The sequence below is a fragment of the Emys orbicularis genome, chromosome 3 (genome assembly GCF_028017835.1).
Source record: "Emys orbicularis isolate rEmyOrb1 chromosome 3, rEmyOrb1.hap1, whole genome shotgun sequence".
Lineage (NCBI taxonomy): Eukaryota > Metazoa > Chordata > Testudines > Emydidae > Emys > Emys orbicularis.
The window spans coordinates 168,181,611-168,205,978 of record NC_088685.1 but is presented as its reverse complement, the minus strand read 5'-3'; the positions used below and the strand labels follow the sequence as shown (position 1 = coordinate 168,205,978).

General features: G+C 40.1%; 1 protein-coding gene across 3 annotated transcripts in view; it reads right to left on the bottom strand.

Annotated features, from left to right (window-relative positions):
• Window positions 1–24,368, bottom strand: part of ESRRG (estrogen related receptor gamma) — a 437,669-nt gene that overhangs the window by 149,578 nt on the left and 263,723 nt on the right. For 2 of the 3 annotated variants that reach the window (XM_065400566.1, XM_065400565.1), the window contains exon 2: window positions 5,789–6,204. In XM_065400566.1, the coding sequence (XP_065256638.1) occupies window positions 5,789–6,191 (403 nt within the window). In that variant the 5' untranslated portion in view covers window positions 6,192–6,204. Of the gene's footprint in view, window positions 1–5,788; window positions 6,205–7,065; window positions 7,095–24,368 lie in introns of those variants that run through there. The other variant, XM_065400567.1, reaches the window with a different exon arrangement.

Here is a 24,368-nt window from a genome sequence, read left to right as displayed (position 1 = left end):
ACCTTTGGAAGCCACTTTGGTCACATGCTACCCAGAACCAAACTTTATGTCACCCATTTTAAATGTCACCATATCTGAATTTACATAAGTAGCTGTATCTTTCCTGATTACCTCGCTGATTAAAAAAAAAAGTTTACTGTAAAGCGTTCATAGATTTGCAGATCAAATTGGCTCAGCAATGTGTAAACATGGCACTCAAAAGAGGGTTGAAAAACCTGATCGTTAACAAAGTAAAAACAACTTTGAATAACTAAAGAGGTCAACCCAAGGTGTCTGGCTTATAGTTTGAACAAGGTTTGACATGTACTTTAGGAACTATACTACTGCAGAACTGTGGAGCTGAAAGGTCTTCAATAATCAACGTGAAATGAGAAGGAAGTCTCAGTCCAGTTCCTAATGGAAATGTGTCCACAAGCCAATGATGATGACCACGTTGGAATGCTTCTTAGCTGCCTTAGATGGACAAGGATTGAACAGGGTTAAGGCTCATAAATGAGATAGAGATTAAAAGACAATAGGGACTCAATAGCTATGTTTTACCTATCTATGCATTAATAGAAGACTGCAGTCTCCAGTGCTGTCCATCCAACACCTTTAATGAAAAATAAATTTAAAAAATACCCTAGAATCTGGAAACATGACAATTGTGACTCCAAAATATTTACACTTTTGTAGCATTTTCCCTTTGGTCAATGATTAATTTTACACCACAGATCTTCCCACCAGGCTGCTGCCTCAACAATTGTGTATTTTTTGTTGTATTTTCATGCTAGGTTGAAGATGACAATCACTGAGGAGATGGTTGGGTGGGGTGTTAATCAATTTAGAGAAAAAAAGAAAACACTTGAACCTTTCAAAGCCCATGGACCCCATCCGGTTCCCATGGAAACCAACAGGACCTTTGTGCATGTAACTTAATAAAAGTTTAACCCAAAGAGATGGCAGAGCAACTATATATTATTAAATGCAACAATGTGTAATTTGAAGTAGTAAATTTAATGTTCCGACACCAAGAATAATTTGGCAACATTTGGCATATGGAGTAATTTCTATTCAAATTTTTGTCTTGTTAAATGGGTTTTTGATCTCTTTGATGCTAAATGTTAATTACAAAATATACAGGGCGTGCAACACTGTCAGAGGCCCAGCACAAGGCCTATGCAGCTACCTGAAGGCTGAAAATGTGCCCCTTTATTTATTTATTTTATTGAAAGGTGTGTTTTCAAGATACCACAGAATGCATCAAAAACTGCATAGAGACCCTAAAAAAAATCAATGGACCTGTGACTAGTCTAACACTTGCTATTTTCTAGTGTCCCTGATGTTAAGCCAATTTGGCGGTGGATTTGGCTGCGTGTATGTATTTCTGAGACATTTGCAGTCACCCCTCGTGTAAATTATCCAAGAAGCAACCTAAGAGCAGCAACCCTGTAAGTGCTCGGCTGAACAGAGAGAACATCCAGTTCTCCCTTCCTTTATGTGATGTCAGATGGGGGGTGTATGTGTGTGCAGAACTTCATTTAATTCTACTCAGGCTATAAGCAGATGGTCATTGTGTACATTCAACTGTGGTTTTTCAATCAATCACATAATTATTTAGTTTAAAATATTTTCCAGAAACAGTTGCTACCTCTCATCAAGAATTATTTCCACACATTTTTTCAAAATTCAGCTGGTTTTGGATTATTTGCCTGAAAAACTCAAAAAGGGACTCAGGATAGATCCCCCCCCCCCCATCTTATAAAGCACACACACACAAAAAAGACTAATTGCAGTTTCCTCAAATTTAAGAACAAAATTAGCTCAGACTGAGGACAAGTATGGAATGTTTCAAACTGAAAAATAAAATTTTGAGCAAACCGTTATTGTCTGAAAGCAAGGAGCTGTCACTTTTGTTACTAGTGAAACTGTCCTTTAACAATTCATATTAAAGTGAAATTCCCCTACTCGGGGCTGATCCAGCTCCACTAAAGGCAATGGAAAATGGAAAGTGGATCAGGCTGTAAGTGAGCATAATGCTCACCTTCAACCTAACTTTATCAAGCTCAGCCTTGCTTCCATTGTAGTCAATGGGAGTGTTAAAAGCAACAGAGGGTCCTGTGGCACCTTTAAGACTAACAGAAGTATTGGGAGCATAAGCTTTCGTGGGTAAGAACCTCACTTCTTCAGATGCAAGTCATCTGACTTGCATCTGAAGAAGTGAGGTTCTTACCCACGAAAGCTTATGCTCCCAATACTTCTGTTAGTCTTAAAGGTGCCACAGGACCCTCTTGCTTTTTACAGATTCAGACTAACACGGCTACCCCTCTGATAATGGGAGTGTTGTCAGTGATGTCAATGAGGAGCGGCATTGTGCTTTGCAGCCTGAGCTAATTTAATAGTTTATGAATGATAACTTGGAAAGGTTTGATAAGTGAAACATGGTCTTTTTTTCACTGAAATCTATGATTAATTTCCCATCAGAATTGAAATATTAACATTTGAAAGGAGCAATTCTTTCATTTGAGATAAGCAATTTTTATATACTCAGTCCTAGTAGTTGGTTCTTTAAGCACCCCTGTTTTCTATTCTATATTTATGTTCCTCTTTGTGCATATTTATTTTCTTATTTATGCTTATTCAATTATCAACTAATTTTTTTAAACAGATGGAGAAGGAGGCGAAGTGTGATGTGAACCACAAAGTGAAATTATACAGTGAGAAATTGCCTTTAGGAATATTAGGGACAAATTCTGCCCTTTGTATCAAACGACTGCCAAAGAAATCAAGAGAGCCATTCATACACGTTCAAAGGTAAAATTTGCCCCTAGAATTATAAAGAGTACCTTTGCCTTAGTTACTTAAGTTCACCTATAATGTGCTAGGGGGTTGACCCACTGAAGTGCTCAACTTCCATTATCTTAAACGGGATTTGGAAGCACTCATCACTTTGTTGGCTTGGACCTTTAGTCAATAACTTGAATGAAGGCACCGCCTTGTCATATAAGGTGGCACCTTTCTAGCCCTATTTTGAATTCCCTTATTACTGTGCCATTCAATGCCTTTATTTACACCATTGCATTTTTTGTCTTTATATTACTGTGCAGTGATACGTGCTGATGCAGCTAGTGCTGTATCCCTACTGAAAGCTTTTGCACAGCTGCCAGTTATAACTCGAGCTAGGTGGACAAGTCCAGAGAGCTAATTTGGAGAATGAAATCTGTGACTTATGCTTCAGGACCCAGCACCTTGCTGTCTATGGTGTGGTGTAAAACTGAAGTCAAGACTTGACTGAGTTAAAGATTTTAGTGGCATTTTTTATTAATGACGATAAATCTAAAATAATTGTATATCTGTTTTGTAGGATAGTTATTGCATGGTAATCAAATAGCAGTTCTTTATTAAAGCCATGTTAATTGAAGTTTAACAGCTCCATAATATCTGCTCCTCCATTGTATAAACTGTTGAGCTTTGCTGATAACGTTCTTGAAGGTCAAAGGAAATTATTTAACTCAAAAGGTTTGATTATTACGAAGCCGAGGCCTGAGGTCAGCATGCACTTTCTACATGTGCAATTGCCATAACTGTGCACTCAAGCTGGATATTTAATGAACAAATGGATCTAACTACATGTATGATAACTGCCCAAAGTGCCTGCAAAGTTTAGGGAACTTGGGCCTCAACTTTCTGAAAATCAGACCCATGACAACTGCAATCCAGTGTTTCTCTTTGGAATTTGGACCAAACAGTGGCTATTTCATTAACATCCAATGACAGTCTTATACTAACATAGGCCCCAATGCAGTAAAGCACTTAAGCATGTGTTAACTTTAAGCATATGCTTAAGTTCCATTGACTTTAATTGAACTTTAATCACATGCTTGAGTGCTTTCCTGAATCAGGGATATATTTACTGAAGGTTGAACAAGTATGCAATAATATACACCTCTACCCCGATATAACACGACCCGATATAACACAAATTCGGATATAACGCGGTAAAGCAGTGCTCCGGGGGGGGGGGCGGGGCTGCGCACTCCGGTGGATCAAAGCAAGTTCGATATAACGTGGTTTCACCTATAACGCGGTAAGATTTTTTGGCTCCCGAGGACAGCGTTATATCGAGGTAGAGGTGTAGGTGTTTACTCTAGGGATGTTAAACTTCCAGTAACATATTCTTAATCATTGTCTGGTATCTAGCTAGATAACAGGAATACAATGTCCTGTTATACGTCCAATCCAGTACTCCTCATCCAAAAAAACCTTCCAGTTGATTCTCTAGTGTGAAAATGTCTCATTGATTTCAACAGGAGTTTTGCCTGAGAGCCCAATGTTGCTGATCCACATCAGCGTTCTTTGCTCACAAGCAGGCACTTGAGAGACAAGTGGAAGCCACCACTCAGCCACATCAGGGAACGCAGTGTCTCGCATTGTTCTGCAAAAGACACCTGACCTCCAGAAGGCTTCAGAAGCAGCAGCATCTGGCACTCCTCAGTGGGAGGGATTGTATGTTTGCAACAATGCAAAGTCTTGGGGGGAAGAGGGGAGAGGCAAAAGGGGAATTAGACAAACAAAAGGGGGGATTCTCAAGGCTCCTAAAGGGCTCCAGAACCACCTTCTGGGAATGGTTAAATCAAAACAACATATATTATCTGTCCCTCAATTTTACATTAAATAATTAGTTACATATTTGAGACACTTCAGCGAAAAATTTCAAATGTAAATGCCCGGAGTTGGATAATTAAATCCAAATTTAAGCTCTTCAGGAAAAGTGGCCTTATTTTCAAAGGTACTGAGCCTCCGCCTCTCCCCACCAACTCCTATTGCCTTCACTGAGCATTCGGCACATCTGACAATCAAGCACCTTTTATTTAGGTGTCCAAATATGGGATTTTAGGTGCCTAATTTTAGGCACCCAAGCCTGACCTTAATTCAATGTGACACTAAGTTCCTGTATAATAACTACAGACCAGGCATGGCTTCACATTCTCTAAACAAAGCACCTGCAATTCTGCTTGAGACGACGATATCTAAAGGAGGACAGAAGGTTATTTGGACTCCATTGGTTCCACAGCTAGAACAATGGACATGCAAATTGTCCCATTCATACTTACTTATGCCAAAATATGTAATGAGCATCAGGAACAAGTTTGTTATGTGGGCTATTAGGCAGAGACCAAAGCCTGCTAACTTACTTCACTTAGGATGTAATCTGACAGATATTTGGTGAATCTGGTTAAGGCTGGAGTAGTATCTTAGAGGTGAAAGGCCAGTGACTAATCCACTGAAGCACCCAAAACACTATAGCATTACATTTGGTTTTGTCTTTAAATGGATTATAGTTTTAAAAAAATAAACTGGATTTCTCTAACAATTTAAGTGCTGCAGTGCTACAGCTCAAAGCAAGATGTGCCACACGATGCTTATGCACAACAAGGGTATGTTGAAGGAGGCCCACTCAAGAGGTAGCCATGGCAACCTTCAGAAAACAACCAGTTTTCTTAACAGCAATTATTTATCAGTGTCCATGGGGATCTCTATGGAAAAAAAAAATCTGAAAATGCGTAGGGTGCCAAATAGCTTTGCCTACCTTTGACAGTAAAAAGAGAAATGATTGTAGGCCCAGAATTACAGTCCTTACTCAGACAAAACTCCCACTGAAGAACGAAGGAGTTTTGCATGAGTAAAATCTGTAGGACCAGATACTGTAAATATAAAGAAACAATTTATGGGAGGGAGAAGGAACAGGAGTTAGACAGGGTTGTAAAGTTTTACTTTGGACAAGAAAGAAGTGGTGATCAGCACTAACCTTGAATTGTCCTCTTGAAGAAAGCTTTGCAGGCCTCACATGAAGCCACCCCATAGTGGTACCCTGACGCAATGTCACCACACACCAAACACAGTCTTTTGGGCATCGAGTTCAGCATATATTCACACTTGGTCTGTGAATCTTCAGCAATGGTGCTAGAGCAGTCATCATATCGTTTCCTGACGGGCCCATTGCCCCCAAGCCCTGCAGCGGAAGGGTAGAGGGGTGGTGAGTCCAGCCCATTCTGATGTCCATTCATGGTTGAACTGTAGCTCCCGCTGGCGTCTGAAGAGCCACCAGGGCTATGGTGGTTGATGCTGTCCGTCAAAGAGGCGGGGCTTGATGGTTCCGTCTTGATATATGACGAACAGCTGGAATCAATGTGTCGATCTTTGCTTGACATTCTGCAGAGAAGCCTGCATTGTGGGAGAGGGAGGGAGGGAGGGAGAGAGAAGAATCTGTGTATTAAAGACAGCGCTCTTTAAGATTGCTCTGCAAGGGCTAGGGACCGCACATCATTCATTCATTAGTCAATACCTCTTGTTCTACATGAAGGTAATCAGCATAAGGGCATGACAGAGCTTTATCAAAGCTTCAGACAGGCAGTAAACAAAAACTTTAAAGAGACCAAACCCTTTTTTCTCCCCGTTCTTTCTGCTAGACTGCGTGTCGATTTCAAACCAACTCTCTAAATTTTGAACTTGTCATCCAGTGAGTCAGGAATTCAGAAACCCATTTGATTATTAGAATTTATTTCATTTTCCCCTCCCCCACTGCATTTTTCCTTGCATAAATTCCACTATCGACAGAATCAAACATTTCTGAGTTTGAAGTGATAAATGTTGTGCTCAGTAATTACTGTTCGTCAGCACTTTTCAATAAAGCATAACTGCATCATCTATTGATCTGACCACGGAATTGAAGAATAAGTCTCCCAATTACTTTTTATTATTAAAATTTCTTTATTAGGTATAGCTATTTAGTAATGAAGTAACATCACCTCAGGATTCTAACAAATAATTAAGGTTGGACACTAGTTTCACAAAATCTAAGTTGGATGATTCATCATCTCTGACTGCAATTACTTTTTAGCCATTATCCTCAGACTAACCAGTAATAACTATGCCAGCACCCCATATATCCACGGTTCTAGAGGAGCTGACATTTTACATTTTACTTTCTGGGTTAAAAAAAAAAAGGAGGAAATGGATAAAAGTTTTATCTTTCAAAGGGTGAGATCCTTGATTGCCCTATTTCTTAATTCTTGTTTTCAGAACTGAGCACGTGAAGCAGAGACACAAGACACTTGATCTGACAAATTAGCTCTCTCTCAAGAAAAAAAAAAAAAACACACCCTCTTTCCTTTTCTTTCCCGTATGTAAAACTAACTGTCCTTTTTTGGCAGGAGGTTGGAGGATAGCATAATATTTAGAAAGGTTATGATCAGATATTACCTTCGCTGTCTGTTATTGTGATTACTAAGCCACAGTGGCAAATAGCGTGCTGGGCAAAGCCTTTGTCACTCCCAGTTCACAGACGAACAAGTCTCTGATGACTTTTTCTCAGTTGAATGCAACCACTATATAAGCCCACCCACATGTGGTTATACACTATTGTTTTGGAAACAACCACATTAAAATCAAGTGTAGTTGCATTTGCAGCAGGCAATTTGGCAGACTTAAAATAATTTCACATCAGTTTTGAGATATTACAGCTCTTCTCTTGCTCACATTTATGTGCCATAATAAAATTCAGATGCAGCTTTAAGCTCTGGAGCCAAATTCACCGGTGTAAATCAGAATGAAATTCAGCAACTAGATTTCAGTTTATTCTTACACCACAGTAATCAAGATCAGAATTTGGCCCCTCACTAGAAACATCCACTTAGAGTAAGATTTACCCTATATTCAAAGTGGGATTTAGGTGGTCATAGGGCCTTGGTTATTGGGGTGAATTTTACCAAAAAGAATATCAAAAACAAATTGCATGTGAATATGAAACAAACAACAGACTGATGAGTGGAAACTTCACTCACTACACCTAAACACTATTTTTATTTGGGATGGGGAGGGAGCAAAACCATTCTGTGTCAGCACATAAACCAAGGAAATGGGAAGGTTAAATCCTTAAAAATACCTTATTGCTTTGGACCACCTGCTTGTGTTGTCCTTTTCTCAAGAACTAGTGGGGGGAAGGGGGAGGCGGAGAATCCCCTTGCCACCCTGCACTAGTGCATGCCTTTCCTTCTGCATCTGCTGCCTTGTACGCGTCACTGTTAATGAGTGCTGTAATTAATAGATAGCTCTCTCTTGTCTCTCTACTTGCACTCTGGGCTAAGCACTTTTCTCAAGTCAACGTTTGAAAGAAAGCGGGTCGGCACTGACTTACAGCAGCTCTGCAAATTCCTTTTAATTTAGAGCACTTACACCACCACTCCACTTATTACCTTATAATTACTGGACCGCTCTCACATACATTATGATCTTAGACTAGAGTTAGAAGTTATTAGGGTACTAAAACATGGTCTCTCTCTCTCTCTCTCTCGTTCTGTGACACTGAATTTTATACAGCTATGATAAAAAATATCAATTAACTCTTTCACAATCTACCAACTAGAGGTCCTTTTCTTGAATACAAGTGCCTGGCCTTTCTTTAGCCTTCCTTTTGTTGCGATTCCATGCATAAAATCATCACTGTTACAACCATAGGAGCACAACTATATATTCTCTAGTCTCTGCTGGTGGCACATTCTCCTCTCTGCAAGATTCCTACTGGTGAATTTGCTCTAGTTTAGGGAATAATTTATTAGAGTACAAACTCTGATGTCACCTTCCCATTCCCAGAATCATTATTTGATTACTTAATATTAAGTCAACGACTAATTAGTTGTCCAAATGCATGTTGTCTTATCTGGTGAAAAAATGGGTTTCTCCTACTATACTGTCAGAACCAAAATATTATCTCTCCTCTTCACAAGCTCAAGATCTGATCTCCAATGCGGTATAGGTTAACAGCTACTCTACTGGTTTTTGAACTGGCAGTTTCTAGTACTAATCAAGGTTTATCTGCTCTTGGCTGCAGTTTCAGGAGTGAAAACTGGATTGGTGCACAGGAGTACAGAAGTACAGTTCAAACTAACCACTGCAAGGAGATAGGAAAATAGTAGCTTTCAGTGGATGAAAAGTTGCTCAACTCCCTGAAGAAGCAAACCAAAGAAAGGATATATGTATATTTGTGACATTGGCAGTGCGTGGACAACAGGCACGTGTTTCATGCTGATTTTATTTCTCCGTTATTGCACCACTTTCAAATGGAAGAGACTCAAGAGCCGTCTACACCGGTGGTTTTCAAACTGCGGGTCACGACCCAGTACTGAGTCGCGGAATGTAAGGCACTGGGTCGCAGTGGCTCTGGTCAGTACCTCCGACCGGGCTGTTAAAAGTCCCATTGGCGGCGCTGCCCGGCTAAGGCACGCTAGTCCCTACCTGTTCTGACACCGCGCTGCGCCCCGGAAGCAGCCAGCAGCAGGTCCGACTCCTAGGCGGGGGAAGGGGGGCACGGCACTCTGTGCACTGCCCCTGCCCCGAGCACTGGCTCCCGGCTAGTGAGAGCTGGAGGGGGCGGTGCCTGCAGGCGAAAGCCATGCAGAGCCGTTTGCGCGCCTCCATCTAGGAGCAGGACTTGCTGCAGGCCGCTTCCGGGGTGCAGTGTGGTCCGTGGTGCCAGGAGAGGCAGGAAGCCTGCCTTAGCACCCCCGCTGCGCCGCTGACCGGGAGCCGCCTGAGGTAAGCCCGTGCCCCAACCCTGCACCCCAATCTCCTGCCCCAGCCCTGAGCCCCCCAAACCTAGATCCCCTTCCTGTATCCCAAACCCCTCATCCCTGGCCCCAGCCCAGAGCCTGCACCCCCAGCCCAGAGCCCTGACCCCCTTCCGCACCTCAACCCCCTGCCCCAGCCCAGAGCCCCCTTCCACATCCTGAACCCCTCATTCCTGGCCCCACCCCGCAGCTCTCACCCCCACAGCCCTCATCCCTGCACCCCCAACCCTCTGCCCCAGCCCTGAGCCCCTACCACATCCCAAACCCCTCATCCCCAGCTCCGCTGGGTCACGGGCATCAACAATTTTCTTCAAGTGGGTCACCAGAAAAAAAGTTTGAAAACCGCTGATCTACACCTTTGACAGGTTGGGCCATCATCAAGTCATCTCACTAAACATTTGGAATAATGCCTGAACCAGATCTCAGTAAGAATGTTGCCTCCTAATTACTACTTAGCTCATTACACTGAAGACTTCCTAGACACAATTGCATTATATTCTAAAACTACAGTTGGAGCTTAATTCTCTCTTCCTCTATGTCTCTGAAAGTCTACAGCTCTATTATTCGAGCCTGAAATATTCACAACTATCTATAAATTCAATTGTCAGCTCGTGGGTTTTATTCTAGACTTCACTTCAATCTAAAATTAGAGGCACTAAAATTCACATTAACTCTAAGAGGAATGTAGTGAATAAGACTTTATTTCAAAAGAACACCTTTTTGTCAGAAAGAGCTATTTTCAAGATGATGGCTTTATCTGCATTCAAAGAGAATAAGCCCAATTCCAGATTGTGCTGTTAATGCAGAATTTTTTAGGTCACATTGGATTAATAAAAACCTAAATTTAGTTAAGTTATATGAATAGAAATAACATGTTTCATATGAAAGTGTACAATATTTATTTTAAAGTCTTGGTGCGTTGTTTTTTCTTTATTATTATTTTAAGTCAAATGAATGATAGCTCCACTGGAGGTGGGGTATGTTACCCAGGGTTCTTTCTGAGTTGGCTGTTTTTAGCAATAAGCAATAGTGGTTTCAGGCACTTTACTGGTTTGCCAAAATCTCCCCGTACAGGGTATACCCACATGTGCTTTCTAAAACCTCTCTCAGCTACTCATGAACAAAACTGGCAACATTGCTGACTTTGGGTTCACAATCCATTCAGTGCCCACAAAGACAGCAACTCCAGTTTGTTCTAATAATAGTCCCATGCCTGCATCCAAGGGAGAACAGATTCTTAGGAAAACAGCCAGGCCATTTCAAACCTTTAATAATACATCTTACATCCCTTCATGTCTGCTATAATGCCAAGATGCAAAAATCCTTCATCTGAGCAAAGTTTAGCTATTTGGCCCAATGCTTTTGGTAGAAAGTTATAGAGAGGGAATGCTAGCAAATGCACTTAAAACCACTTAAAATAGCTTTTTAAATAAAACAGTGGTAGATATTTTGCATGCCACATTTTTCTACAAGGCCAGGAATTTTCTAAATATCACTAATGAAGGTGTTAGTGGCATTACATTTATATTGCTATCTACCTGCTACACTGCTAATGATATTGACAATGCTGACACTGGTTAAATCAGTATCAATGTCCTAGTGGAACGTATAAAATAATTGGGCCCAATTAGTCTTAGCGGAGAAAACTCTCCCACCACTCAAGTCAACGGGTGCTTTTCCACAACCAAGACGGCAGGATTAGGCTATTTGGTTAGAATCTTGTTTTCGCCATCCTTCCCTTATTTGACATATGTAAAAGAATAAAAATAACAAACAAATAATGACATCCTGGGATTGGAAAATGGGCCAAATTTTGCTCCATGTTACACCGGCACAGCCCCACTGACTTCAACAGTGCTGCAGTGATGCCGTAACTTAGAGCAGAGCGACCCTTTGTCCCAGTAATTGCACTGGTCACCAATAAACAAACAAACAAACAAACAAACATTTACCAAGGTTCCACATAATGGTATATGAGATGTCACAGTTATTTTCTATTGTAAAGGAGATTTTCTTTGGTACTGCAGATACTGTAGTGTGTTAATTGTAACTTCTATAAACAAGCCAGTGAGATAGGAATTATTATACACACTTATACACAGGCACTTTAAGAATGCCATCCGTCCACTATCTTCCAACATGCTTCTCAAACATCAATTGTGGTCGACTGACAAAACCCCTGTGAGGCAGGGCTATCCCCCCTGTTTAGTGGGCAAGAAAGCCTTGCCCAGGATCACACATGAAGTCTTTAACAGAGCCAGGAATAGAACCCAGCTTGCCATTCTTCCAGGGCCACACTTTAACCACACAGACCAGCCTTCCTCTCATACGCTGTGTTTGCCTTTTAGTAACGTTTCACTTTCTGTACCAAAATCAATAGACAGAGAACAGTGAGGCGTGCACCAGAGATTTCCTATATTTTGTTCCTTTGAATGGAAGAGAAAAAGTATTTGTGTGGAAGGAAACCAAAATTTTGCCTCTTGCAGTGACACCCAAGTCACCTCCAGACTTCTCTCACAAGCTCTTGTTACAGAGCTGAGTTACAATTTCAGCTGAACTACTTTACAATGAGCATTTTTTTTCTGCTTCAGCTAATTGCACTCTAGTAAAGTGGCAAAATGTGAATCACTTAGTAGGAAAATGGGCACCAGCTGCTATTGTCAGAGAATGGTGATGCCGAAGAAAGAGAAAGCGACTGAATGAAGTGTCATGTCAGAAATCAACGGTGCAACGTGTGATTTTAGAAAACATGACTACTTTACAGAGACAGGGTGTCATTATGGCATCACAGTAATACGGTGCTTTGACAACTGCTGGGTCTAACATATCATCATTGCATTAAGGTGCACTGGCTTAGTTGGGGGAAGGAACAGAAAGGATTCCTTCTTTTAATAAGAAATATCTTAAGGTCTGCCTGGTTAACCTAATGGATGAGATCATTAATTGCAAAGTAAGCATTGCTAATCCTGACCCCTCCACCACCACACACACCCATGTTATGCATTAGGCCTTTATTAACAAACATCCACGCATGGCCTACTGAGGAGTACTTTGTCGCCAAAAAGATGGACATGACTTTCTACATTGTTTTACAAATTTTGAGCAACTTCTCTAAAATCTAAGTTTCTTCTGCCTTTTAAATTTTTCTAGCAGTTTCCATCATTCCATCACTATCAAGCGTGCTGAAGCAAGCAAACAGCTCTCTCCAGGGCTGATGTCAGCACTGCTGACTGTTGGAGCTGTGGAAGCAGTATATGTAGACATCAAGTTGCTGCAAGCAGCAGCCCATGTTACCTGGAGATCAAGAATCTGAAGCCAAATTCCAGCTTCCCAACTGGTACCATGAATCTGCATGTAACCTACTAAGCCACACCACAGAAGAATGCACAATCATTCATTTTCAGTTCAAAGGCCAATATCCCAGGACTCTCAACTTCACCAGAACTGCATTATTTTTAAAAACTGCAAATTTTCCCAACTATCGACTCAAATGTAATAATTCTATGCCCTGTAAAGTTAGGGAGAATATTTTTAACCTTTTTTCCCTACATTTTTAATTTATGTAAAGCAATCGCAATTTCTCCTCACTCTTGCAAGTTGATTCCCCGCACTTCCTGGTTGATAAACTTTATTAATGGGAAGCAAGTGGTCCTGTGATATCACAACATGTTGCAAATGATCATTGTTGACAGTTTTTGCGCTTAAGGATTAGATCTGATGCAGTAATGCATACTAGTGTAATTTATCCTTAGCTCATTTCCTTGGACCTATTTCAATTTAGGGTGAGCATCTCTTGTTTATAGCTCTAAATACTGTAAGCGAGCAACTGGCAAATCAATAAAACTGCTAAATGCATAATAATACTGTGTAATTACATACAGGATGTTTTGCATAATTAACTACCTGAGGTGTTCCTTGATATAATGGATACTGATCTAGTATAGAGTAACCTATAAGCCTATAAAATACATACTGTTTATACAAACTGAGATTATGCTTAAAACTCTCATTCTAATAATCTAAACCGGGCTTTGGCACTATATGCGCAAGAGCTTTCTTTTCCTGCCAAGTTCAAATCAATTCTTATGGCATTACTTTATAACTAACGTGATATTTCACTGATGATTACTATTACCCTGATTACTTTGAAGTAATGTAATAATAGCAAAAATACACTTAGATTAAACAAACTACTGCTATTTAATCAATATTATTGAGATAAACCAAGTGTTTTAACAAGTCTGTATACATGCGCTAATGCAGCTTTAATTAAATGTATCCTTAGACATGCACAGTCTCTCTAGCATACTGAGCCCACAGATCGTAAAGACCATGACATGAATCCTAAAATTACTTGTAAGGTTTAAATGTGCAGCAATTGCAGGCAGCAAAATTTAAATTTTATCACATCACACAAGCACTGTTCTGTGCCCCAGGCACTCTCTTGGGAACAAAAAGTTCAGAGGGAAGAAAAATAAATGACCTTGCACCTTTGAGCCAACACACCAGGTGTCTGGATAAGAAGCAGGTCAAGTTACACTGGAGATAATGGGCAACAGTGTATGTCACTATGACACACAGGAAGCCTCTAACACGTAAGCAAAAAACTGCAGCTATATGTCACAAACTGAAGTCTAATATTGTATATGCGCCTGTAACATTTATTCATCTGTTGAGATTTACTATGCTACTAACAGACCTCCTCTGTAGTAAGCTTTCTGAAGAAAAGAAAGTCGCCCACTTCTACAAATCTTAAGTCTTTCAAATAGAAATATGGATCAATAAAGTTTTCTTGTGTTCAGACAATTCAGTTTTCAAGCACTCAAAGGAAGGAACACACTGAAGAGAACCAACACGAGAAGCGGATGACAGCTAAATGAAAATCCTTCCAGGGCGTCTGAAACTCACATCCATAAGGGAACGCATGTGTGTACTGATGTACACAATGTATGAAGGTTCCGACACAGATCAACAATAGCGAACAAGCAAAAAGTTAAGGTTGATTCTCAGTTCTTAATTTTCTCCTTCCTCCTTTGTTCCTATAAAATAGGAATATGGTTGTTATTTAGAGCCACAATTGTGATATTATTCAAATGCTGGTTTTTACATTTAACTTCCCTGTTTGTTTGCTGGTTTTAAATCCCATATCTTGTTATTTATAATTGTATTACAGTAGTGCCTATAGGCCTCGGCTAAGCTGGGGCCCTGTTGTGCCAGGAGTTGTACAAATTTATATTAAGAGATTGTCTATGCTGCAAAGAGGTATAGTGGGAAGGCTGGAACATGACTACTAGAATGGTAGCCAAGAATCATTCTGTGAGAATAAGTATAAAGACTGGGAACAACAACACGTTTATTAAATTTTATTGTCAAATTATGAGCCAACTATTTTATTTAATGTCACACATTAGGACAGAGTGAAACACCAGCTGGTTAAAAATCCAGCTGGTTTTCTGTGATCTAAAATTATATTATCTGAGATTATTCTCTATTGATATCAGGCGGAGTTCACCTGATGTTTCCAGCCTCAGGAGAAGTTAAAGTGACAAGGCATCTCCTAACTATTAATTCTGGGAATTCTTTTTAATTAAAAGAAATCAATTGAAATAGTAAAAGAAAATCAACACTGCATTCATCTAGTTCAAGAAAAGAACCTCCACAAACTACAAAAATAACCAAAGGTTTATTCCAGAACGTAACAGGCTTTCCAAAGAAGGATTATTTTGAAATGATTTAGCATCAAAAGCAGTTACTTGTACCAGTCAGAAAGCCAGTACTACAGATCACAGGGACCTAGTTGTCATTTGTCACTGGGGGGGGGGGGGGAAAGGGGGGAGATGAGAAGAAAATGGCCATAAGTCTCAGGACAGACAAAGTTTGTGTCATCATAGCTTCCACAATTTGTCTCAATGATTTTCTGCTGACTCTCTGAGAGGGAGAGAGTGTGTGTGCGTGTGTGTGCTCAAATGTACATCCAATTCCCTCAGTGATTTTCTATAGATTAATTATAATTTGTTCACCCAAATCAGTGTGCTATTGAAGAACAATTAGAAAGAGCATGATAGGAATGATATCAGATCCTGAGTTCCTTAAAGAGTTAGAATGAAAAGTTATGAAGTAAATGACCCAGTTGGTCCCAGTTCCGGCCCACCTCCTCTCCCTACATGCACACACACCACCGTGTGTATATGTGTAAAATACTTGGTGAGTTGGAAAATGACGTTTTCCTGCAATCAGTGTTTAAGTGAATGTTTGTCCCTGTGTGTTACACCATGCTGGCAGCTAGCAGCAGGGAGTCGCTGAGTTGTTACTACATTTGATTTGACTGCCAGTAGGAAGCTTTATTTCTACCAACTGTTAGTTGCCAGCTCTGAGAATCTTCTCCAATTCCTGACAGAAATTGCCCCTCTCCCCCATTTTCTTTTCTTGTCCCCTTTTTCACTTTGGAGACCTTTGGCATACGGTGAGGAATCTCCAAGTCACGAAGCATAGTGTCTGTTTGTTCATTTTCAAATTTGCCACCCTAATTGCAAAAAGTGAATTATATTCAGCACCCAGAGGCCTGAATTTAAAATCTGGACCCTAGAATAGGAGACAAGATTTTACATAAACAAACAGCAGCTCTGGAATTTTATCCTGATCTTTTCTGAAAAATGTGGTATCAGAGGCTGCAGAAATAGCTATAGGCAGATAAAAGCCCCCCAGCCACATCAACGGATGGGGGAACTTGATGGGGCCAGCAGTGAAAGGGGAACAGTCCCAGTAGCAAGGGAGGGAAACATTATCCAAGGGATAGTAGGTATCTCCTTCCTTGGGACTCTGGTACCCAGTATTTAGCCCAGCACAACAGCCATATGGATCCTCTTTTGGCTCCATTCCACCAGCACCACCCTATCCAATCAAACTAGCAATGTGAACCCAGACTGACAGATGCTGCGGGTCTAGTGGTTCGCTTGTTTAGGTGGTCTGGAAGGATTTTTTTCTTCCATGGGCCCATTGGCAGAGGATCAGGGAGTTTTTTGCCTGCCTTGCACCGCCTTCAAGTCTCGGTGGGTTAAGTAGGAATGCACTTAGTACCCAACTGAGATATAGGGGTGTGCTGTTTATTCATTGCCACTTGCACCCAGTTCCCAGTGTGGTTAAGAGAATAAAATGAACTGTTCCCAGCAGTAAAAGACCTGGGATTTTAGTGATGGGCCTTCGGCTTCTGTGATAGGGTGAGACCTTGTGGCCTTAACGGGTTGAGATTCCCACCCTGCTATACCCTCTGTCCCCCTCATGGTGGGGAGGGTGCTAGGACTCAAAGAAAGAGGAGTCCTGGGGGGTAGGCTGAGGAGTGCCTACCTTGTGTTATGGGTTATATAGTAAGCAGCCCTGTAACCCCTGCACTGAAACCAATTAAATGCCTGGAGAGTATGGGTGATGGGTGGGTCATGCCCCTCCACTAGTTTAATATCAGTTGCAACCTGCGCTTAATTCCATGCATGTGTCTGTCCTCATTTTGCCACTGTGTCCACATCAATTTGAGTGGCTTTCACTTACAAGAAAAGCATTTGTTATCTAGCTCTCCATGTGCTTCTTGGATCTAGTTTAATAAACAAACCAAAAAAATCCTGAACATGAGAGTGTTTCCAAAAAGGCTTCTCCCCACTGTCAAAAAAGATGCAATAACTTCAACAATTGTTTGCATTGCTTTTTCCCTACACAATAATGATTTTGATAATTATGATTTAATTATAATGGATCTGACAACAATTTCCAACAATGAACAGCATCTTTACAAAAATTAAAGCAATATGAATGAGAGTGGGGTGGGGGGAGGAAAAAAAAACCAGTGAGACAGTCTGAGAACTCAGGCTGAATGGAAAAGTAATTAACTCTAAAGAGCTAAAACTGTAATTACAGAAAATTTCATTAAAGGGAGGCAGGTGATTCCATTTTCCTAAATATGACAAGGTGCTGTATAAAAATAAAATAGAAGCTGGTTTCAGTGAGTGGAGCAGGAAAGCCATGTCTTTAACCAGATCAAATTCTCGAAATTGGCTGTCAAGACGGGATTGTTGTGATTTATACCCGTCTATCAAGTGCATGAAAGAGAGAGACAGAGAGAAAAAGAGGCAAGCTGCTGTCGCTTCCATTCGCAAAGCACCTTTAATTTCCACAGCACCATCTGTTACCAAATCTAATTCACATTCCCCCCTAATCTGGTTTAGTTCTGTAATAGTAATTCTTCCACTACCCTTATGAACATGGCTCTCAATGAAAAGCTTTGGTTCTGGGTTGGTAAGAAATTGAATATTATACAGTTAAGGTTCTGGTGACTTAACTGAGGCATGCTCTCCATTAAAATGCACTTCTGGTAAAGGGATTTGTTTCCAGCCAATGCAGAGATATGGAATAGCTCACATTTGAGGGTTCGGGGGGGGCGGGGGGAGGGAGGGAGAAAGGAAAAAAAACACCCTGATGATAGGAAAGCAGGCTGGGGACATGAAAGCAAAGGTTGTCATGAAATACAATTGTTGTCAAGTTTAGTCACTTTCAGTACTGGCTATAAAATCACTTTGTCATGGTCTCATACAGAAAGCCTGAAATTGTTTTTTTTTTTTTTTGTTTTTGTTTAAGGAAACTGAGTAGAGTGAGGTATAATATTTTAGAAGGGAAAAATACTTCTTTCAAATTATAAGATGCAAATACACCCAAGATACCAAACAAAAGTTGAAAGGTGGTTAAAACTGTTACTGGGGCAAATTCTCCCAAATGCATACATTTCTGGTACTCTCTAGTTGTGCCCTGTCATATTGTGGCAGCATAAATCCAACTCTTTTATGGGAATTTTGCCTCCATAAGAACTACAGGAGTGGGCCTTTATTGCAGTTATGAAGGTTCAGAAATTGAGTCACTTCTAGCCCTCTTAGCTCACAGACAGTCTTATATGAATTAATGGCTTACAGGGCTTGGATTTCCCCCTGCGCTCCCATGGATATCAATGGGGATAAAATCCTTGTCCTATTGAGATCAACGGGAATTTTTCCATTGACTTCAATGGGGCCCGGATTCCACCCAGAGATTTTCCTCATTTATTTCAATGGGAGCAGAATCAGGCTCTGTGTCTTGAACTCATAGGAATAGGGCACTTGTCACTTTTAAACATAGGGTTTCAAAAAGGGGGGCTTATTTTCATGCCACTCATAGTAAGGAGTTATAGAATAAATAAAATCTCTTTCCCCTCAATGTTGAAATGTATATATTTCAGTTGACGAAAAGTAATCTTATTTCTTTGTCTGCAGACTTCCCCAAAATAAAGCCTGTGGCACAAACAGCTTTAGCCAACACACAGAGTAATGTGTGAGCAACATGTAGCTGTGAATAGCCCAAGGTTTTTTTGTATTTTTTTAAAAGGATTTGCAATAAAAAGAAAAGAGGGAGGCAATACAAAAAAATACATATAAATAGAATGGGAATATGCTGCAACATGTAGATTGAAGATGAATTATGCACTATATGAAACCTGAATGTATAAAAGAATTCCTAACAGAAGGAAAGACCACAAATGTACAGCTACACTGGAACATCTGTGAAAGGAGATGCACATTATAAAACAAGTAAATGAAATCTGAAGAGGTCTCCTCCGATTTTACTGCTGGACTCTTACATGATTAAAAGTAAAATATATGGAGCATTAAAATAAACGTTTTTTTCCCCTTAATAGAAAAAGTGAGCAAAATCAGCATGGAGTTTGTTTCAAGCAGGACAAACCTTTTGCAACCAGTCATGGACCAAAAGCTTGGATGTACAGGGGTTGATTCCTAACTGTTGTAAATTGTCCTAGCTCCGTTGGCTTAAATGGAGCTAGGACATTTTACACCCGCTGAGGAACTACCTAACCCAGCAAGTGAATTCAATGGGACTAAGGCCTTGATATTGCAAGGCTCAATGTGCTGGCAGACTACTGCAACTGTGCCGGGCCCCACTCAATTCAAAGGGACTCAGTGTGGGTGCAATAGTCCACCCACATCTGGTGCGCATAAATGGGTGCAGAATCAGAGCCTTAGTCATTAACGTAGAACAAAACGCCTACGCAGTAAGGTCCTAACATTTGCAAATCGCTAATGAAACCTGTAAGAAAAGTGGCCTCACTGCTTGTTTACCTATTTTGATCCCGGTACATTCTGAAAATTAAGTGGGCAAAAAAATACTTTTATATGATCTTGAAGACTACATCCTCACACATTAAGATACATTGTATAATGTATATCAGATAGAAATGATGGAAGAAAAATCTATCTATCCTAGCTTTGATTTTAATAAACGTGATTATAGTTCCTAAAACAAATAAAAATTCCCCCCCACACACACACCTTTGGCTTTTCACAGTTACACATTGTTCACATACTACTATGTGTAATTCAAAGCTATTTAGGCCATTGGGTTTATATGCTGGAGTTTTGCCTCTGGATATTAGCAGCAAAGGTCAGGAAGGAACTGGCATAAATGGATTTCACTTCTACACAGTTTGCATGAATATAGCAAGCGAGTTTACAGGATAAGCTTCTTTATGAATTACTGATATGGCTTTTACTGTTTTTAAAAAAGGAAGGAAATTTGGTACCTTTGGAAAATATTTATCCAAGGAAGTGAACAAAAGCATCTTGCCATTCTATTTATTGCCTTCAGGACAGGATTACTGTTGATGCTAAATACTTGCAATTTTAACATGACCACATAGGTACATTGTTAATTACAGTAATATGTGCCTGAATCTGCTTAATTATCACTCAGGCAAGATCTTGACTGAGTTCAACTGGAGAACTTGCCTGAGAAAAGGCTGCAAGATTAGGCTGGCAACATTTATCTTATACTGTAAACCATATATTTCAGTTAAAAAAATATGGAGATATACCTATCTCATAGAGCTGGAAGGGACCTTGAAAGGTCATTGGGTCCAGCCCCCTGCCTTCACTAGCAGGAACAAGTACTGATTTTTGCCCCAAGTGGCCCCCTCAAGGATTGAACTCACAACCCTGGGTTTAGCAGGCCAATACTCAAACCACTGAGCTCTCCCTCCCTCCCCCCCTTGTATTTTTGTAATATTATTTCAATCGTATAAGGTCTATATATATAAATGCATGTCTTTTATACCCCAAACTTCCACTGAAGCCAACTGGGATTCAATTGGAGTTTTGATATGTTAGACATACACAACTGGTATCTTTAAGAAAAAAAAAGTGCGCATCATGGAGCAGGCTTGCAGGATCAGGCCTTATGTTTTATGGTACATGGTAGATCTGGCGACCACCAATCCACATTTCACTCAGAGTCGGGACAGAATATACATCATTAAGTCAAATATGTCCCATCTAAGGTTGCCATCCCTACAGGATTGTCCTGGAGTCTCCAGGAATTAAACATTAATTTTTAATGAAAGATTATGTGATGAAATCTCCAGGAATTCGTCCAATCAAAGTTGGCAACCCTACCCATTCCTGAACTAGTCTCTTGTAAAGTAGGGGTTTGACAGCAACTGTCAAGTAAAACAGACTGGGTTCATGACTATTGCTTCTTTACAGGATGGTCTCCCTGGCATTGCACAAAAAGATTAGGAAGCTGAGATAGTAAAACCAGGTAACTCAGAACATTGCCTGTCCATTCATGGAACCTAACTTACCTGGGGGTGGTGTGTTGAGGTCAGCGTGAGCACATAAATAAGGTCACCCTCTTATTTCCCTGTATCAAACATGCTGTCAAATTTAAACTGGGATATCTACTGGAATATCTGTCACAGGAAAACAAATAAGGATAGTCAAACGATGATGTGTGATTGGCTGACTGTACATTATACAGGGATTGTTATCCTATGGGTTTTATTAAATATGAGAGCACACAATTTATGTTATGGGTGATAAGGCCAAGAATGCTGTAAAAGTGAAAAAATATGGCAACAGTATGCAGTACATCACCAGTGGGATAATTATTTATATAAAAAATTGGCATTCTTAGACTTCCAACACATAGTGGATGAAATTCATATATTCAAAGGAGACATAATAATAACCTGTCGGCTGGTGGTGATGGATATGTTTTTAATCCAAATGACCACAATCTTCAGTCTACCTGTCATAAAGGGACAGGAAAAATTGGAATTTTGCTTTCATAATTCTTTAAGTTGAAAGAGAAAAACCCGGAAGCATGATAAGTGGCTCATTCCAGTGGACAGATGGACAGGCGGTAGTAAAATAAGTATGAATAAAAGGCATTGTTCCTTCACTAATGCTATTTTCACTAGTTACACTCTGAAACTCAGTGACAGGTATTGTATTCTTTGCCTTTCACTTTTTACAGAGCGCCTCTACATGATCAAACTTCCCCACTCCCTTACATTAAGCAATTGCTGTAAAAGAATAATAAGAGTGTTATACTATTTGGATGCTGACTGAAAGTGATCCTGCAGAAACAGGCAGGGAAGAACTGCTTCAGGTGCCTCTTACTGACTAGAAGCACATGCCTGCTATGGTCTCCTTTGAGGTTTCTATTTCTAACTTCTGTGTTACTAGAAAGGGGAGTATGACCTGTGTAATTTATATACATTAACTGAATCAATCAGCCCAGGCAGAAATTTGATAAATGTATCAGTTGCCTCTGATCCAGGGAGAGAGTAAGGGCATCTATACAGCTATAAGAAGAGCCTCTTCCCCCATTCTCTTTCCCACCCCCTTCAGCGCAGACCCTCCCCGGCTTGCTTTCTTCAGAAAAAAAATGGTGAAGAAATTTAACAAAGTTAAAATTAACTGGTGAAAATGCAGGCAGACCGCTCAGTTATTTCATTTTAAAAGATCTTCATTTTCCCATCTGTGTTATGGCAATTTTATTACACATTCGGCAAATTTACAGTAACAAGACGTTCCCCTGACAAATTAATCACTTTCCAAGCATTTTATCATATAAATAAAATATCACCTCAAGAGGGAAAATCAGCTCAATCAGTTGATTTAACCCATCTTTCAGGGAACTCGCCTGAAACAGATTGAGCACATTTTTGCTGAACAGGGACCGCGCTCACATCCTCCTGGAATCGAAGCTCATATGGTGCGGTTTTTCAGAGGGAAATCTTTAAGGCTTGCTGAAAGCATGCAGGATTCTCAGTGCATTGCAAGAGCTGTGCTCTTGCTGGTAACAAGCTACTCCACTGGCAAGAAAAGACAGGTGGAGAGTGCTTCATTTAGAGCCTGATATCTCACTATCCCTATGTTTCCCCTTGGTACGCTGTGATCTCTTCATTTCAGTTCTCTGGTGGCTTGCAACAGTAATAATATAATAATCAAATAATACATTTTATTTTTATGATGTATCTGCTGTAGTGTTCTAGGCACCTCACAATAAAACAACACAGCTAAATCTCCAGTGGCACTCAGAGCTAGTCAAAACCACTTCATTTCCTTAACTTTTCCCCATACTCTTCGCTAATTTTGGAAAACGAATTCAGCAATTATGAAAAGTAAGAGATTGGCAGCATTAGAGATGCAATATGTGGATGGCAGAGAAGTGGGTTCGACTCTCGCCTTCCCAAACTAATCCTTAATATGACTCATTTCTGCTGTGGAAAGAATTTGTAATTTGAGGCAATACGATAATTTAGCCACTCTGAGAAATGAACTTCAGTCTTTCTTGCTCTTTTCCCCCCCGCTTCAAACAAATGCTGCTTCTTCCCCTGCTCCCCTTCATACAAATGCTACTAAAAACTAAGAAGAAAGCTAGAAGGCCACAATTTACATCCCTGGTGAACCTATCCTTACTTTTGCCAAATGGGGTTGGTGTGTACACTATTTCTAAAAATAGAACAATTGCTACTATTAGAATCCTTGTAATCTTATCTTAATATATGCATGATGACACAGTGCTGCATTGTAGTCTGCACACTTTAAAGAAATATGAAAGTAGAGCACACTTTTGCCAGAAGTGGTGTCTGACAACAAACAAATACATAACTCTTGTGCTACGACGAAGCTGTTCAGCGAAACAATCATAATCTTCTTCTCAACAAAATATCTTTAGGCGTCAAGCAAAAGAGAATCCAACCCAGAATTCTGAACTACCTCCTTCCCCTCACTTCCCTCCCCAAAGAAATACTAACCTTACCCTCCCCCAATATTAATAAACAAAAAATTCATGCAGTTTACACCACCACCTTTCCCCCATGCTGCAGATGGGATAATGGAGTGTTTTATGTGATGCTATTAAGTAGCAACATGGATGCTCTATTTGCTACTTAGCTGATATAATTAATAATGGCATAAATAGCCATATTAATGCTATCAGGCATCAGTATTAAAAGCTGCAAGCGCTATATAAATCTAACTAGCTAGACTGGACTGTCAGCTATAAATTGTGGTTAGATGAACCACTAAATATAAATTTACATTATAACTAAAATGTTTCATAGGTTGTAAATAGCCTTTACCTGCTAAAACTTTCTTTTATTTATTATTTTGTTTTACAGAGGCAAGGATTTTTCGGCCACAAAGAACAAAGAACTGCGAGCAATTTCTGAGTTCAGTTACACCGCCACAGAGTTTCTCTGGTCTTAGGCCAGTGTAACTTAGGTCAGAATTCAAAATAAGTTTCAAAATAAGTGAGATGACTATTAATAAATGAATCTGATCTTTCACTTCTTACTCAGGCAAAACCCCTGAATAAGGGGTGCTGGATCAGGCTGTTAGGTTGCCTGTGAGTTTTTTTTCACATTGCCGAATGATGCTTTCATCCAAA